Here is a 17,051-nt window from a genome sequence, read left to right as displayed (position 1 = left end):
TGGTGTGCTTTAGGGGAACGAACCCCACAGCCAGTTAAAATTTCCCCTGGTCTCAAAATTGTTTGTTGGAGGTCCACACCAACCTCTTGGGCTCTTTGATGGAGACTGCTCTGAAAGGAAGTCTGCCTAATGACCATTCATTCTTCTTTATAAGTTTGTCATGGCCTCATACATCGTTATCTCTCATAGACCTGCATAATCAGTGCCAATAGCAACAAGTAATAGAACAGATGAGACTTCTCCCACTTACCTTAAGAGCGATTAGCATAAATCAGCATAAATGATCTTTATCCTCCAGTCTTCAGATAGATTAGAACAGATGAGTCTTCTTCCACTTACCTTCAGAGCTATTAGCATATATGATCTTTATCCTCGAGCATTCAGATAGATTAGAATAGATAGGTTTTCTCCCACTTACCTTCAGAGCGATCAGCATAAATCAGCATAAATTATCTTTATCCTCTAGTCTTCAGATAGATTAGAACAGATGAGACTTCTGCCACTTACCTTCAGAGCTATTAGCATATATGATCTTTATCCTCGAGCATTCAGATAGATTAGAATAGATAAGTTTTCTCCCACTTACCTTCAGAGCGATTAGCATAAATCAGCATACATTATCTTTATCCTCTAGTCTTCAGATAGATTAGAACAGATGAGACTTCTGTCACTTACCTTCAGAGCGATTAGCATAAATCAGCATAAATTATCTTTATGCTCTAGTCTTCAGATAGATTAGATCAGATGAGACTTCTCCCACTTAACCTTCAGCGTGATTAGCATAGATCAGCATAAATGATCTTTATCCTCTAGTCTTCAGATAGATTAGAATAGATGAGTATTCTCCCACTTACCTTCAGAGTGATTAGCATGGAGAGGAATTTCCTTTTGTCACCGATTAACATACAGTTACTGATGATGGGCACCTCCTTCTTCAGGCGATCCTCAATAGGGACTGGGGGAATATTTTCACCTCCTGCTGTGATAACGATTTCTGCAATTAACAAAAGTCACCAGTTATATAAGGGCACAGTAAAGACTGGATGGGGTTTATGTGGCAATACCAACTATATGGTTGGGGTAGAGGCACCCCAGCCAAGGCTCTCAACAGGTAGCAATGGACAAGCAACCAAGGCTGAAACTCAAAGGAGATGTTTCAGGCTGGTTCTTAGGTACAGTGATCCCTCATACCGCCACCATTTAAAAAAAAGTTTTATTGGTTTCAAACTAAAAACAAGATATAGTATAAAAGAAACCTTTAACAGTTTTAAAAGAAACAAAAATAGAACTTTTCAAATCCCACAGAATCCATCCAAACAAAGTCATTTCCCTGTCTTCATAGCTTACTTGTTTACAGTCAATCAGTCATAATTATTTCACACCCGATTTCAGACCAATCACTGAATTGATGAATTTAAGCATGGCCAAGATATGCCCCATTTTTTGACCAATCAATAACCAATCCAAATATTCTTCCAGAGTTAAGGATCCCTTTAGGTAGTTTCCCATGTAATGTAATCGCTCCACATTCAGGCTTTTGCATTCCATTGCAATGTGGAAGAGCGATTCCACCTTCTCATTCCTTTAGCAGAAGCAGCAGACATTGTTTTCAATGCCACTCTGCTGACGTTTCAATTTAATTTCTCTTGTGGACATAATATTCAAACGGCAGAGAATAAGAAGGTCCCTATAGAATGGTGAGGGGAACTTACATAGACACATAGGGGGATCAATTAAACCTTTGTTTTTGATCCACCATTTGAATGAATACGGGGTGATTGGTCTCGCTTAGCATCTTTTTCTCCAATCAGCGATTTCCAGTTTAGACTTTACTTTTAGAGGGTTTCCCCTTAACAAGTCAATAACCACCTCCAAGAAGTGTAATGTCTCCCATATTGCTTTAGACCAGTCAGTTAATAGTTTTTCATCTGACTCATTATCTGGGCATAAAATAGAAAAGGGAGCAGGGGCATCCAAAATAATGCATTTCCTGAAGAAAGAAATTTCCTTCCACAGTACAATGGAGGCCATAGAGGCTAGCAGTAGCTCATGACGGATTTTAGCTGTAGGTAAAGATATGGGCAGCCTTAAAATCTTCCTCCAAAAATGAACTTCCATTTGTGGCCATATTTTTTTATTCAAATTCATTAAGGTCTCTTCCCCATAGATAAGGACTTGTATAACCTTTTGCTGATAAAAGGTCAGAATGGGTATCATGGAGCAGGCCCCATAGCGTCTGTGGATGGCAATTCCTTGATTCGTCAAAGTTTGTAATTTCAATTTTAACCAGGTCACATGAGCAATTTCATTAACATTTCTATTAATTTTTACTCCCAGATATACAATGGAATCTACGAGATCTAAGCGCAGATCTTCTACCTTCCATGAGAAAGTTGTTATTTTCCTTTTCCTAGCATTTGCCATAACTAGAATTTGTAATTTTCTTAGATTTATTTTCATGCCATTAAGATTCAAGTAGTTATTAAAGGCTGTTAGTCTGCGCTGTAAGCCGATTTCTGACTGATCTAGGAAGTCCATATCGTCTGCATAAAGGAGCCATGGCAGCTCACAACCATTCAGCTTAGGTGGAAATGTGCGAATGTTGTCTTGTGTGAGGTCTAGGTCCGGTAAATACAGACTAAATAGGATGGGTGCAAGGGCACATCCCTGCTTTAGGCCACAAAATGTCTGGATTTTTCTAGACATCAGGCCACCCACTCCTAGTCTGATTTGTAAGGAGGTATCAGTATACAGCGCTTGTATTGCCTCTAAGATGTCAGCTGCGCAGTCCTAGGCCTTCAATTTAGCCCATAGGCGATTCCTATTAACTCCATTGAAAGCATGATGTAGATCTAGGAAACCCAAATGTATTGTGGTATTGCTAGCCAGTGTTCTCCGTTTTAGCAGATTCAGAATAAATACATTAACAGAGGTCCCCAACGCCTTTAGAAAACCTGTTCGTCTAGGGTCAAGAATTCCCTTTGCGGTAGCCCATGCATTAAGATCCCGAAGAATCAACGTAGCAAAAAGCTTCCCTAGGGAATCCAGGGTGGCGATAGGACGATAGTTCTTCGGATCAGTCCTATCGCCCTTCTTAAATACGGGCACCACGCAGGCCTCTCTCCAGGATTTAGGAAATCTCACGTTTGCCCGTGAGATAGAGGCAGTCTCAAGGCTGCCCTTTAAACAGCTAGAGGAAGCCTCACAGCTGCCATTTCATTGGATAGATGAAGCCTCACTGCTGACATTAGAATGGCTAGAGGAAGCCTCACGGCTGCCATTTGAATGGATAGATGAAGCCTCACTGCTGACATTAGAATGGCTAGAGGAAGCCTCACGGCTGCCATTTGAATGGATAGAAAAGGCCTCAAGACTGCCCTTTGTATGGCTAGATGAAGCCTCACAGCTTTACAGCTGCCCTTTGAATGGATAGAGGAAGCTTCACAGCTGCCCTTTGCATGGACAGAAGAAGCCACACTGATGCCCTTTGCATGGATAGAGGAAGACTCAAAGCTTGCCTCTGAATGATAGACGAAGGCTCCTAACCCTTTGAATGGATAAAAGAGCCTCACAGCTGCCCATTGAATGGATCGAGGAAGCCTTACTGCCATTTGAATGGATAGAGAAATCTCATGGCTGCCCTTTGAATGGCTAGAGGAAGCCTCACATCTGCCCTTTGAATGGATTACAGGAAGCCTCACATCTGCCCTTTGAATGGATTACAGGAAGCCTCACTGATGCCCTTTGAATGGATAGAGGAAGCCTCACGGCTGCTTTTTGAATTGATAAATGAAGCCGCATGGCTGCCCTTTGCATGGGCAGAGGAAGCCTTACGGATTCCCTTTGAATGGATAGAAGCTGTTCATAGTTGTCCTTTGAGGAGTGCCTTGCTTGAGTAAAGTGACCCCTCAAGGCCCATGTTTTGCAGGCAACATTTTGATCCTTAGAGGGCTATTCTGTATACTGGGAAGCATGATGTATGTTCTCCTGGTGCTGCAAGTGGCAGCAGGTGTCTGCTTGCTCAAAGGCTGTGATGCTCCATTTTACCCAAACACAGAGCACGATTTATGGAAAAGTAGGCCGAAATCCTGCAACTCTGGCACGCCGAGAATGTCAGAGCCTGCACACAGATGTTTTCTGCGCACTCCATGTATTCATGGATTCGTTCGCGCACAATAACTGCATAATCATGTTGCGGCGGGAACGCCCACGAGATGCCCCATGCATATCAAAAACAGCCAGAAACAGCTGCCTTTGCTTGCTCCCTGGGTGCAAATACATGCACCCACAAAACAGTGAGTGGGGTTCCCCGCAAGAAAGCCTGCATCTCGGGGACAATATGCAGAGTCCCCCGTAACTGTTACCAGCACCCCGACAGCATGCAACTCAGGTAAAACTCAGAAAATCTGCGTGCAAACCTTGGTATACCGGTAAACCGTTCCTGCATCCCGCTGCACTGCCTACGCGCACCCCTTAGTTATATTGGAACCCCGGCCGAATGCACAGACCCCTAAATCCAACACCCGATCTTTCCTCTGCACTGCTATTCCTATGCGCAAGTGTCCTTATGATTGCCTTTGAGTGGCGGAGAGATTGACAAGCGACGCAAGAGGTTGCGCAGTTACATCCATGAATACGTTTTGTTGTGCACATTTGTGGGCGTGCTATTGACTGAGTCCCGCCCCTCGTAATATCCACTTTTCCCCTTGTTCTTCCACATTTTCCGAGCTCTGGACCCTACTCTGCCATCTGTACAGTCCTCGCTCCCCTCTCTGTGTGGAGTCTAGCGCAGGGCACTCGGCCGCTCGCAGAGATGTGCCGAGCCTCTGCTAAATCCACGCAAGTCCCAGGAAAGTCACGTGCAGTCGGTTCCATGCATCGACAAACAGGGATTTGCACACAGATTGGCACGCAAATCCCAGAAATTCCGCACAAATATTTCCATGAATCGGACCCACAGTCTGCATTCCACTGAGGCATGTATGTGGACTCGGTATGGAACATGCACAAAATTGTGCTGCTGCTAAACGCAGAGACTCTCTCTTCATATGAGGGAGGAATCATTATCTTCAGAAGTTATTTAGTGAAAGATGCTGCAGCCACTTTAGTCTCACATCGAAATGTTTTACATACAATGCATGTTTACAAACACATTTAGAGTGAGTCCTGTGAAAAATGAACTGAGCACCAAGTAGAGCGTGCATTATGTACTTAATGAGTCAAGCATAAGTGGACATATTAGTCAAATATGTATGGTCCTTTTTATATTCCCAAAATACCTTTTGGTGCTATTTGCTCCTTTCCCTATGATATGATAGTTTATTTATATAGCGCCTATACACAATGTGTGTCAAAGCGCTTCAAGGTAAGGGAGGGAACAAGAGAAAATACAATGATTTTCTTACAGGGCATGAACAGTAAGGATGTGAAATTACCTATCCTACGCAGCCTGACATCATTTCAGATAGTGCTGGAGGGGGTAGGGGATGGGGGGCGGATGAAAAAAAACAAGTACGGGAAGGGAGGAGGAGACAGACAAGGTTGCTATCATACAAGAGCTAAGACATAGATAAGGAAGGGAGGAGGAGAGTGGGAAGGAAATGGAAACAGACAGGCGACTACCATACTAGGCCTGACGGCATTTCTGGTAGAGCCGGAGAAAACAAAAGGTGAGGGAGAGGGGTGCAGAAATGGAGGGGAGGAACAAAACAAATGACTATCGTACTAGGCCAGACGACATTTCAGATAGTGCTGGAGGGGAGGCGGATGAAAAAAAACAAGTACGGGAAGGGGGGAGGAGACAGACGACGTTGCTATCATACTAGGTCCAGGGAAAATTCTGATAGAGTAAGTGCATAGAAGAAAGTAAGGGGAGGAGAGGAGGCAATAGGAAAAGGGAGAAAGGGAGAGGAGTGAACAGCAAAGAAAAGAGTGGAGAAGCAAGAGGGGATAGCGAATACAATAGCAGAGGTCAGTAACAACACATAGGGCCTCATTCCGAGTTTGGCGCAAAGGGATACCGGGCGTTAAGGACGGGACCTGTTAAGGGACTTTAGATCTAATAACGATACCACAATTTGCGGTACCGTTATTAGCGCCTTCCCCCTTCCCATTGAGCCTTATGGGGGCTCAAATGGGAATGGGGAATGGCTTTTTCAATGGGGATTTACCAGTCCCGCAAAGGTCGGAATAGACCGGTAAGTCCCCATTGAACAAGGGCAGAATCAGTACCGGTCTTGGAGGTAGTGATGGTGCTAATTGTGTCATGATTACCTCCAAACTCAGAATGAGGCCCATAATGTGGCAAGCCAGGATACAAGATGAAAATGGGAACAGCATGATTCAGGGCCACCATGAGAAAGGGTGGCGCACCGTGAATCAATGAAGTCCATAAAGATCAAATCCAGCATTGGCCACAAGACGGTGATGGTGAAACCAAAATCTATCAGGACAGACTCCTGCAGAAGTAGGCTAGAGGGAAGGGGGGTGCAGGGTAGATCTCTACAATAGCCTATTTCGAATGAGTACAATAAGAGTGTGCCATACTTTACGTCTTGGAATGATAACCCGTTAGGGTAGAATTCAATTTTTGGGGTTACTGCTGTCCCCTAAACCTTTGTCATTTTCCACTTCGGTTTCTTAGGATCTCTGACTTTTGGTGTTCAGTGCGTTTACAATTATTTCCCAATGCCACTGAACCCCTTTTTTGATTGATGGTCCTATGATAGCCCATATGCTGCTAGGACAGGGGTGCCTTTTAAGCACCTCTTTTTGTCTCTAGGGGGAATATCTCACAGAAATTGATTTTGGTGAGTAAGGTGTGAAGGTAGCAGAAATGTTGTTTCGCTTCATCAGTAGTGCAACCTGATTTACCACATTAGCTGCCCAATGCAACCTTTTTTTGTAACCTTTGGGGTGCAAATGAATTTTCTTATGTCCTATGCTCAGCCATTTTGTTGTTGGCCCTCTCCTTTGTTTAGGGAAACCATAAGGCAGGTCATTGTGTAACATAGGCTCTCTCCGAGCCCAGCCATGCACTCTCTATTATAGTGTAGATGGGCTTAGACTAGTCCCTGGCCCTAGAAACACCAATACATAGATTGTGGGGGTCGGCCTGGGTGATTGCTGGTTTGTAGAGCCATCCTGGTTGGCTGGCTTCCACAATCTATGTGAGAATATCCCTGTGTGTAATTTGAGGGATGCCCTATGCTAGCACACGAGTGAAGAGTATATTGCGGGAAGATCCTGACACATTGGCTAGCCCTGCTGAGGGCCCCCCACGCTGCTGGAAAAAAATGCAGGCCATACCTCAAGCTCCCAAGCCAGCCTGGGCTACCACACATGCACAATGTGCATGAAGATAATTCTTCTGAAATGGCATGACGAGCACTGTTTTAGGTGGAAGATGCATTACGTTTTTTATCAAATCTTCCATTTTTCATATAACATAGAAAAAAGCGGGTGGCACATCACCCCCAAACATACCAGCGGATACTGTGCATGACCATTGACATTATTATGCATATGCCAGTGGCAGATGCAGCTGTTGTTGGCAAGAAGGGGGGTAGTTACTGAGGAGGCACTGGCATTGTAAATGCTCCAAAATCAGAAGTGGCAGGTGAGTATTGGTGGAAGGGAATTAATTGCCATCTCCCATGAAGTAGTGCAAGCGACCGAGGGAGCTCTAGATAAGGTCAGGAGATTCATGAAGAGGGCTGGTTCCCACCAAGAACGTTTATAAAATAATGGTTCTCCAGGGTAACGCATGAAAAAGTCCTCTAGATGCCAATACAGCAACAGTACACAGGAGCATTTTTCAACATTTTCATGCCGCCTTTTTCCACAAAATACACCAGCATTGCCACTGAAACCCACATGAATGCAGCTGTGCCCATGATTTATGACAGCATTGCCACGGTAAAACACTTTAATGAAGCTGCGGCCAAAATGTATGCCAGCGTGGTTACTACTGTAAGTCACTTTCAGAAAGCAGTGAATATTGCATTTGTACATACTGTCCATTTGGCATTTTTGGGGGGCCTGGCCTGCCCACATTTTGTTCAGTGGGGGACTGTTAGGGAGAATTCTCATTCTATGGCTAATTTCCCTTACCTATAGAGTCCCCCAGCAGCTTTGCTGGATTTGAAGGGTTTGTTTCCTTTTACCTGCTAAGAGTGAGACTCTTTTTCCCACTCTTAGGCATTTTTTGCTATGTGTGTTCTAGGCTATTTTTGTGTTTAATGTCTGTGGGATCTTTCTCAACCCCACAGGAACCATCTTTATTCACATGTGTTACACAGCACCCTCAGTGCAGTGCAGAGGGGTGTCGTAGCGACCCCCAAACATAGACTCCATACCCTGGGACTGACTACTGTCTCCAAGGGCATGTTCAGTCCCCATAGACTTTACTAGTCAAATCCTATGAACTAAACCAGTACAACCCATTTTACTATGGAGGTACTGGAAGGGGTTAATAGTTTTTCCCCTATGTTCATTTTCGAGAGAGTACCGTACAGTCCCGCTCTCCAATGTTTCTGGCTGGTGGCGGTGGTTACTACCATACATATTCGATCCTGAATATTTCCCTGTGGGATTTTCCCATTGTTTGAGGCTACCACTTTTTCTGACAGCCTCTAACATACCGCCGGTGTATTTTAATATTAACTCTACTCCGGTAGGTTTTTATTGCCAGAACTTTAATATAACTTCTTTCTCGTGTCTTCCTCTAAACTCCTAACCCTGGTCGGGGATCCTTTGTTCGTCCTTTTGGCGGGCTTATGCCGAGAAGCCTTCCTTTCGGCACCACTGATTCTGGGATGGGTCCATTGTGTGGGCGGGGGAGTAGGACCCCTGGACGGGGTTGCCTCAGCAACCCATGTCGCACTCTACCCTGTTAGGCTGGAGGGTCTCTCGCCAAGATGACCACTCCACTGTGTGAGTGACAGCTAGGCTGTATGAATGGGGATCTTTTTGCATAAAAGCAGGGTCCTGAGGACTGGAAGTGGAAGACGTCGCCACTGGAACTAAGAAGCTGAAGAGGAGAGAAGCCAAAGACATCTGCAGTGACTGAACCACAGGTGAAGCCCTGCTGCAGCGTCTCACCACTTTTCTCCACACGACGAGAGAAGATCTTCACCTGCAAGAGCCTTCTTCCCTTGAGCTGGTGGGGCCAACCAGTTTGCCAATCGCCCTCCCGGACCTGCTTTGGTAGAATCTCCCGTACCCTGTACTCGGAGGCCGGATAGCCAGGCACCAGTCACACCCGGACCGCGATTTAAAGGAGCGTACCTTTTATTAGTCGGGCAGCACCGCGGCTGGTTTCATCCCTGGGTAGTGCAGTAACTTTAACCTTCACCCACGACGAGAGCCTCTCTTCCTCTGCTGGATCACCCGAACTGCAGGAACTACCAGGAACAACCCCCAAGTAATTGGATTGAAAGCAGCATTATTTCGGCTGCGGCGCCGCCTTCCTTTTGCTTACTATAGCATTGAATGAATGATTTTCAATGCTATAGTAAGCAAACTGAAGGCTACAACAACCGAGTTTACCTTTTTGACAGGTGGGCAGGGCGTGTGGGCAGAGCCGTGCACAAATGGGCGGAGTCCTGTGTGGCTGTGGGCGGGGCTTACATCTCAGGAATTTTGATTTTCAGATGTAGGCAGGTATGCTCACAACGCCCTGTTCATTGAAACAAAATACTTGCCTAAAATGGCCGCCGTAATAATACTGATTTCAATCTAATGACATGGATTGAAAGCATTATTATTATGGCGGTCGGGGGGTCGCATTGAGGGAGAGAAAAAAAGTCTGTGAATGCTGCCCGCCAGCAGCGGCCTCATATAGTGGTGCAGGCAGTGGGCACGAGCATTTTGCCCCGTTTCCGAGTCCCACCCACTTTTCCACATGATTCTCTACCGGCGGCAGCCAATCAGGTGGAGAATATGATGGGACCCGGAAAGAATGTTAAAATTACAGAGATTCAATGGACTTTTCCAGAGACCCGGAGAAATGCTTAAAATTCCGGAGTCTCCGGAAAAATTCCAGAGGTTAGGCAGGTATGGTTGTGAGGCGCCTGTACATTGAAACAAAACACACTGCTGTTTGCATCCCCTGGATTTACAGATTTAAAACCTGGGATGCTAATAGCAATAAGCACCTATTCGGAGGTGAGGTGGGGCCTTCACAGGCTGTTAACGGCACCAAGGCCAGATGTTAAGGCCATCGCTATAACTTTGGCCCGGGCCGTTATCAGCCGGTGAAGCCCGCCCGAACGGGTGCTTATTGCTTAAATGATTACTCTATCTATTTTCTGGGAGTATAAAGGGACCTTAGAGGTCTTGTACAATACGACCAACCCAATCCGAATGTTTGAATGCCCTCTGGACTTTGTTCTCCCTCTAGGTGCTGTATGTAGTGCTGTATGTAATGTGTAAGGTGCATTTATAACATTTATGCTACTATGGTCTAGACGTAAAGCAATTATGGCGACTTATTCCTGTGTTGGCATTGTGTACCCTTATGATGACTTTGAATGTATTATTTTACTGTTTCTAGGGTTCCCTTTCCTTCCCACCCCTCATGCCTACATGTATGGTGCCAACCTCCATGTATTGGGCTTGCACTTTAATGACTATTGCTGGCCATATACATAGAGCCTGTTTTACTATGGTTTACATTTTTTCGCTGTGTGTTATGTTTAAAGGGCGTGAGGATAGCTTAGGGGCAATGCGTTTGTCTAGGAAGCAAGACAACGCAAAGCAACTATTAATTAATTTAACCCACTTTACTTATTTAACATTATAGATATTCTATGTGTGATTTTAAAATAAAGTGTATATTTAAGAGTATTCCAGTGTAGCATATTCTTTGGGGGGGACTATTGGGAATAACTGCACTTCACTGACACCCACCCTCTCATTCCTTGAGCTAAGCCTGACTGCTCTGCCACAGCTACCATTATAATGAGGTCTGGAAGCCCTGTTTTACCATTAAGTTCGAGGGTTTTACACGTTAAAATATCTCCCTAACGCCTTCTGAAAGAAAACAATGTATTTGGTTATTCTAGATTTTGATCATGTGCTTTGCTCCTCAAGATAAGTGTAATGTTCATATTATTGAATTGAATTGAATTGATTATTTATATAGCGCCTATACAAAGGGGCCTCATTACGAGGTGGGCGGTAAGGGATTACCGGTGCCGGTAATCCCTTACTGCCCTACTACGAGTTCCCTTTGCGGGTCCTTCCTTAACGCCTGTTTTTTTCAGGCGTTAAGGACGGGACCCGCAAAGGGACTCTAGGGCCCTATGGGGGCTCAAATGGGAATGGGGAATGGCCCTGGTGAATGGGGAATTACTGGTCCCTTCGACCTCGGAATGGAACGGTAATTGCTCCATTCACCAGGGCGGAGTCGGAAGGGTTTTGGAGGCAGCCATGGAGCTAATAGCTCCATGGCTACCTCCAACCTCGTAATGAGGCCCAATGTGTTTCAAAGCGCTTCAAGGAGGGAGGGAACATGGGAAAATACAGTTACATTCTTAGGGCCTCATTACATGGTAGGCGGTGGACCAAGGTTCTACTAGCACCTTGGTCCATGCCGGTAAATTACCGGCACCGCCTTGGTGGAAAGGGGAATTACCGCCCTACTCCAAGGTTGGTGGGGCTGTAATTCCCCCTTCCACCATTGCCCTTCCCCATTCCCATTTTTGCCCATGGTTACCGCCTACTGTGTAATGAGGCCCTATGCCTGATGACAATTGATATAGTGCATGAAGTATACAAGAGGAAGAGGAAAGGGGGCGGGGGAGTTTGGAGTGAGGAAGAAAGAAAGGAACAAAACAAGCTACTGTCAAAATAGGTCAGAGACACATTTTATAGAGCGGGGGGAGCGGGAGGAGAAAGACAAGGAGGGAAGGAGGGGAGACCGACAAGCTGCTATCAAAAGTCACGGGACAAATGATAAGAGTAAGTGCAAAGGACAAGAAAGACGGGGTGGGGAGGAGGGGAGGGCAGGGTGGCTGCGAAGCCAGGCAGCTACAATTACTATGCCTGGTGGCAATTGGGGTAGTGTCAGGCTTAACAGGAAAAGAAAAGGATAAAGATGGGGGGGTTTGGGGTGGGGAGGCAAGGTGGCTTCAAAAGACAGGCAGCTACAGATTTACTATGCGTTAACGGCAGTTGAGGTCATGCCGGAAGTTAACAGGAGGCGGCGGAGGGGAGGAGGGAATAGTAGGAAAGGAGGGAGAATAGAGGGGGGTGAAGAGTAGGAAAGGAGGCAAAAAAGAGCGGGTGCATGGGGTAGGAGGGGGCAGACAGACACTCATGGGGTACATGGGGGCACACAGTCACTCACGGGGGCATGAGGGGCACACAGACACTCATGGGGGCACAAAGACACTCATGGGGGGCATGAGGGGCACACAGACACTCACTGGGGGCATGAGGGGCACACAGACACTCACGGGGGGCATGAGGGGCACACAGACACTCACGGGGGCATGAGGGGCAGATAGCACAGCGAGTAGAGTGCTCGCTTTGACATTCGTGCAGAGCTTGCCAATGCAGGTTCGAATCCTGGCAGGGCCAAACTCAGCCTTTCATCCTTCTGAGGTCGTAAAATGAGCACCACACACCGTGGGTCATAAGCAGCGCTCAGATGCCTCACGGGGGGCATGAGTAGCACACAGACACTCACAGGGGCATGGGGCACTCAGACACTCACAGGGGCATGAGGGGCACTCAGACACTCACAGGGGAGCATGAGGGGCACACAGACATTCACGGGGGAATGGGGGCACACAGCCACTCACGGGGGGCATGAGGGGCACACAGACACTCACTGGGGCATGAGGGGCACACAGACATTCACGGGGGAATGGGAGCACACAGACACTCACAGGGGGCATGAGGGGCACACAGACACTAATGGGGGGCTTGAGGGGCACACAGACAGTCACAGGGGCATGAGGGGCACACAGACACTCACAGGAGCTTGGGGGCGCACAGACACTCACGGGGGCATGGGGTCACACAGTCACTCACGGGGTGCATGAGGGGCACACAGACACTCACGGGGGCATGAGGGGCACACAGACATCCACGGGGGCATGAGGGGTACACAGACACTCACGGGGGGCATAAGGGGCACACAGACACTCACGTGGGTCATGAGGGGCCCACAGACACTCACAGGGGGCATCGGGGCACAAAGATACTCATGGGGGGCATGAGGGGCACACAGACACTCACTGGGGGCATGAGGGGCACACAGACACTCACGGGGGCATGAGGGGCACACAGAAATTCACGGGGGAATGGGGGCACACAGCCACTCACGGGGGGCACGAGGGGCACACAGACACTCACTGGGGCATGAGGGGCACACAGACATTCACTGGGGCATGAGGGGCACACAGACATTCACGGGGGAATGGGAGCACACAGACACTCACAGGGGGCATGAGGGGCACACAGACACTCACAGGGGCTTCAGGGGCACACAGACACTCACGGGGCATGGGGGCACACAGGCACTCACGGGGCAGGCGTACCGTGGTGGACAGGGGTAGACAGGGCCTTAGGAGTGGGCCTTGGGGGAGGGCCGGCCAAGCCTGCCAGCTATCCCATAGGCCAGTAAGAGCCTGGCCCCAACCAATCAGGCCCAGCATCAAGTGACAAAGGCCCAGGCACTCTGGTACACGCAGGGGCGACCATGTTGGAATGGCCAAGGAAACAACAGCAGGATAGCAGAAAAAACAAGAAGGCCAGAAATTTGCCAAAACAGGCAATCAACAACAAGGGCAACGGAGATCTGCTGCACTGACAAATATTAAAGTCAATTAAATTTGCTTTTTCATGGATTTTTTGGTATAAGTCGCGCTTATTATGTCATATAATGACCCTTATATATACTGCAAGTGATAGAGATGGACATTGTAAAACTTTAACAATAGCTAGTTGACAATAATAGCACAATTAAATAATTTCTTTTTTAAAAGTTTCTTTTGCTGAGAATGCACACCATTTGGTTTTTCCAAATGTCCTTTCTACTTGGAAAGGTTTGTGCTCAGATTAAAAACAAATCTCTATTTCTATAATGCGCTACTTATACTGATTATGACATTAACAGTAGAACAGAGGCCCTTGAGGTACACTGATTCCACGAGACAGCACACAGCGTTCTCTGTCAAGAAAAAGTTTCTGAAGCAGCTGAAGCTGGAAAGATATTATCAAGAGATGAGGAATACATGGGAGGACCCAATCCATTAAAAATATATGCATTGCCATCAAATCTTCCTGGATCATCTACAAAACTATCACCCTCAAGACCCAAAGCTATGTCTCTGAGAAACATATCATGTCCAGAGGCCTGCGATCCGCCAGAAGAAAAGACATGTACAGACTTGAACTCCACCGTTGCAGGAAGGAAAGAACCAGAAGACCGGCCTCCTCTCTCTATGCCCCCAGAATCTAGAAGCTCCTCCCTATAAACACAGGACTTGCCCGCTCGCTTCTAGATTTCTTAAACGAGCTCAAGACCCTCCACATCAAAGAATGGCTCCTCCCTAACACCTACATCCAAACAGCCTGCGCGCCAGCACTACCAGAGACCTGGCAATTTGCTCCCCCTTGTTTCCGCCCAGCGACCATCCTGGAATCAGGTGTTTCAGAGGCTCCACCAGATGCATGTTTAATCAAAGCTAACTGTGGACCCTGCAGCCGATCCTGAAGAAGCAGACTGCATGCGCATATTGCCTTTTATTGTGAGTCCATAGACGTTATAAGAGTGCACCGCCTATTTGAGTCCCCTAGTTTTACAAGAGCTATGCAACAACATCCTATATTTAAGGCTGAGTGATGTGGCTGTGGGGATAGTGGGTGCTAGGGGCCACCACCCGCTTCATGATGTGGGATTTAGAGGATGTTAACTGAGGATCCCAAATGCTTTCGTAACAAGCCCAAGAGAAAATACCTTCTCACTAACCACAAGAGGTGTGCAAACCCCGAGAGGAAGAAGAACACAGAGCAGGCTGATGGACCCCAAGTCTTGGTAGGGGGAAATACACCTAGTAGGGTTGAAAGTTAAGCATTGATATTGTATTTGGTTATTTATAACATGCTTAATACCCAGAGGTTTCTAAGCACAGATCTGGGGATCGAACCTGTGTTGCTCTATATCGCCTTGCTTCCAAGGCAAGCTATCCTCCTGAGACATAGCATAACTTTCTAGGAAGGGGGGCAGGGCATGTGGCTCCGTGAGCCACTCCTCACTAGTGTAACTCCTGACGCCCATGGCCCCCATGGCCTATTCCCTTCCATCATGAGCCTTTTTAAACCTTTACTGAATGGCTTATATGGGGTCCCTAAAACTACCCTGTGGTCCTGCCCCCAAAGCTCCTACACTTTGACCCCTGCTTGCCTCCAAATGATATACATATCACCTGCCTCTTTTGGAAGTCTAGCACCTGCACGCATACAGCAATAGTTCAGTATAGAAGTCTGGCACCTGCACGCATACAGCAATAGTTCAGTATAGAAGTCTGGCACCTGCAAGCATACAACAATAGTTCAGTATAGAAGTCTCGCACCTTGATGCATACAGCAATACTTCAGTTTAGAAGTCTGGCACCTGCACGCATAAAGCAATAGTTCAGTATAGAAGTCTGGCACCTGCGAGCATACAGCAATAGTTCAGTGTAGAAGTCTAGCATCTGCAAGCATACAGCAATAGTTCAATATAGAGGTCTAGCACCTGCAAACATACAAGAATAGTTCAGTATAGAAGCCTAGCACCTGCAAGCATACAGCAATAGTTCAGTATAGATGTCTGACATCTGCAAGCATACATCAATTGTTCAGTATAGAAGTCTGGCACCTGCAAGCATACAGCAATAGTTCAGTATAGAAGCTTGGCACCTGCAAGCATACAGCAATATTTCAGTATAGAAGTCTAGCACCTGCAAGCATACAGCAATAGTTCAGTATAGAAGTCTGGCACATGCAAGCATACAGCAATGGTTCAGTATAGAAGGCTGGCACCTGCAAGCATACAGCAATAGTTCAGTATAGAAGTCTGGCACCTGCACACATACAGCAATAGTTCAGTATAGAAGTCTGGTCCCTGCAAGCATACAGCAATAGTTCAGTATAAAAGTCTAGCCCATGCACGCATACAGCAATAGTTCAGTATAGAAGTCTGGCACCTGCATGCATACAGCAATAGTTCAGTATAGAAGTCTGGCACCTTCAAGCATACAGCAATCGTTCAGTGTAGAAATCTGGCACCTGCACATATATGGAAATAGTGCAGTATAGAAGTCTGGCACCTGCATGCATACCGCAATAGTTCAGTATAGAAGTCTGGCACCTGCAAGCATACATCAATAGTTCAGTATTGAAGTCTGGCACCTGCAAGCATACAACAATAGTTCAGTATAGAAGTCTAGCAACTGCACGCATACAGCAATATTTCAGTTTAGAAGTCTGGCACCTGCATGCATAAAGCAATAGTTCAGTATAGAAGTCTGGCACCTGCGAGCATACAGCAATAGTTCAGTGTAGAAGTCTAGCATCTGCAAGCATACAGCAATAGTTCAATATAGAGGTCTAGCACCTGCAAGCATACTACAATAGTTCAGTGTAGAAGTCTAACACCTGCAAGCATACAGCAATAGTTCAATATAGAAGTCTAGCACCTGCAAGCATACAGCAATAGTTCAGTATAGAAGCCTAGCACCTGCAAGCATACAGCAATAGTTCAATATAGAGGTCTGGCACCTGCAAGCATACAGCAATAGTTCAGTATAGAAGTCTGGCACCTGCAAGCATACAGCAATAGTTCAGTATAGAAGCCTGGCACCTGCAAGCATACAGCAATATTTCAGTATAGAAGTCGGGCACATGCAAGCATACAGCAATGTTTCAGTATAGAATTCTGGCACCTGCAAGCATACAGCAATAGTTCAGTATAGATGTCTAGCACTTGCAAGCATACACCAATAGTTCAGTATAGAAGTCTAGCACCTGCAAGCATAAGTCTGGCACCTGCAAGT

General features: G+C 46.5%; 1 protein-coding gene across 2 annotated transcripts in view; it reads right to left on the bottom strand.

The window, feature by feature from the left end:
* The window catches only part of LOC138511215 (long-chain-fatty-acid--CoA ligase ACSBG2-like), a 531,477-nt gene that overhangs the window by 46,415 nt on the left and 468,011 nt on the right, over positions 1 to 17,051 (bottom strand). For both annotated transcript variants that reach the window (XM_069626743.1, XM_069626744.1), the window contains exon 11: positions 855 to 994. In XM_069626743.1, coding sequence (XP_069482844.1) covers positions 855 to 994 — 140 coding nt within the window. The remainder of the gene's footprint in view (positions 1 to 854; positions 995 to 17,051) is intronic.

The sequence above is a fragment of the Ambystoma mexicanum genome, chromosome 6p (assembly GCF_040938575.1).
Source record: "Ambystoma mexicanum isolate Mex_15411 chromosome 6p, UKY_AmexF1_1, whole genome shotgun sequence".
In the NCBI taxonomy this organism is placed as follows: Eukaryota; Metazoa; Chordata; class Amphibia; order Caudata; family Ambystomatidae; genus Ambystoma; species Ambystoma mexicanum.
The sequence above is the reverse complement of the archived record's forward strand: the minus strand, read 5'-3'. Positions and strand labels throughout refer to the sequence as shown.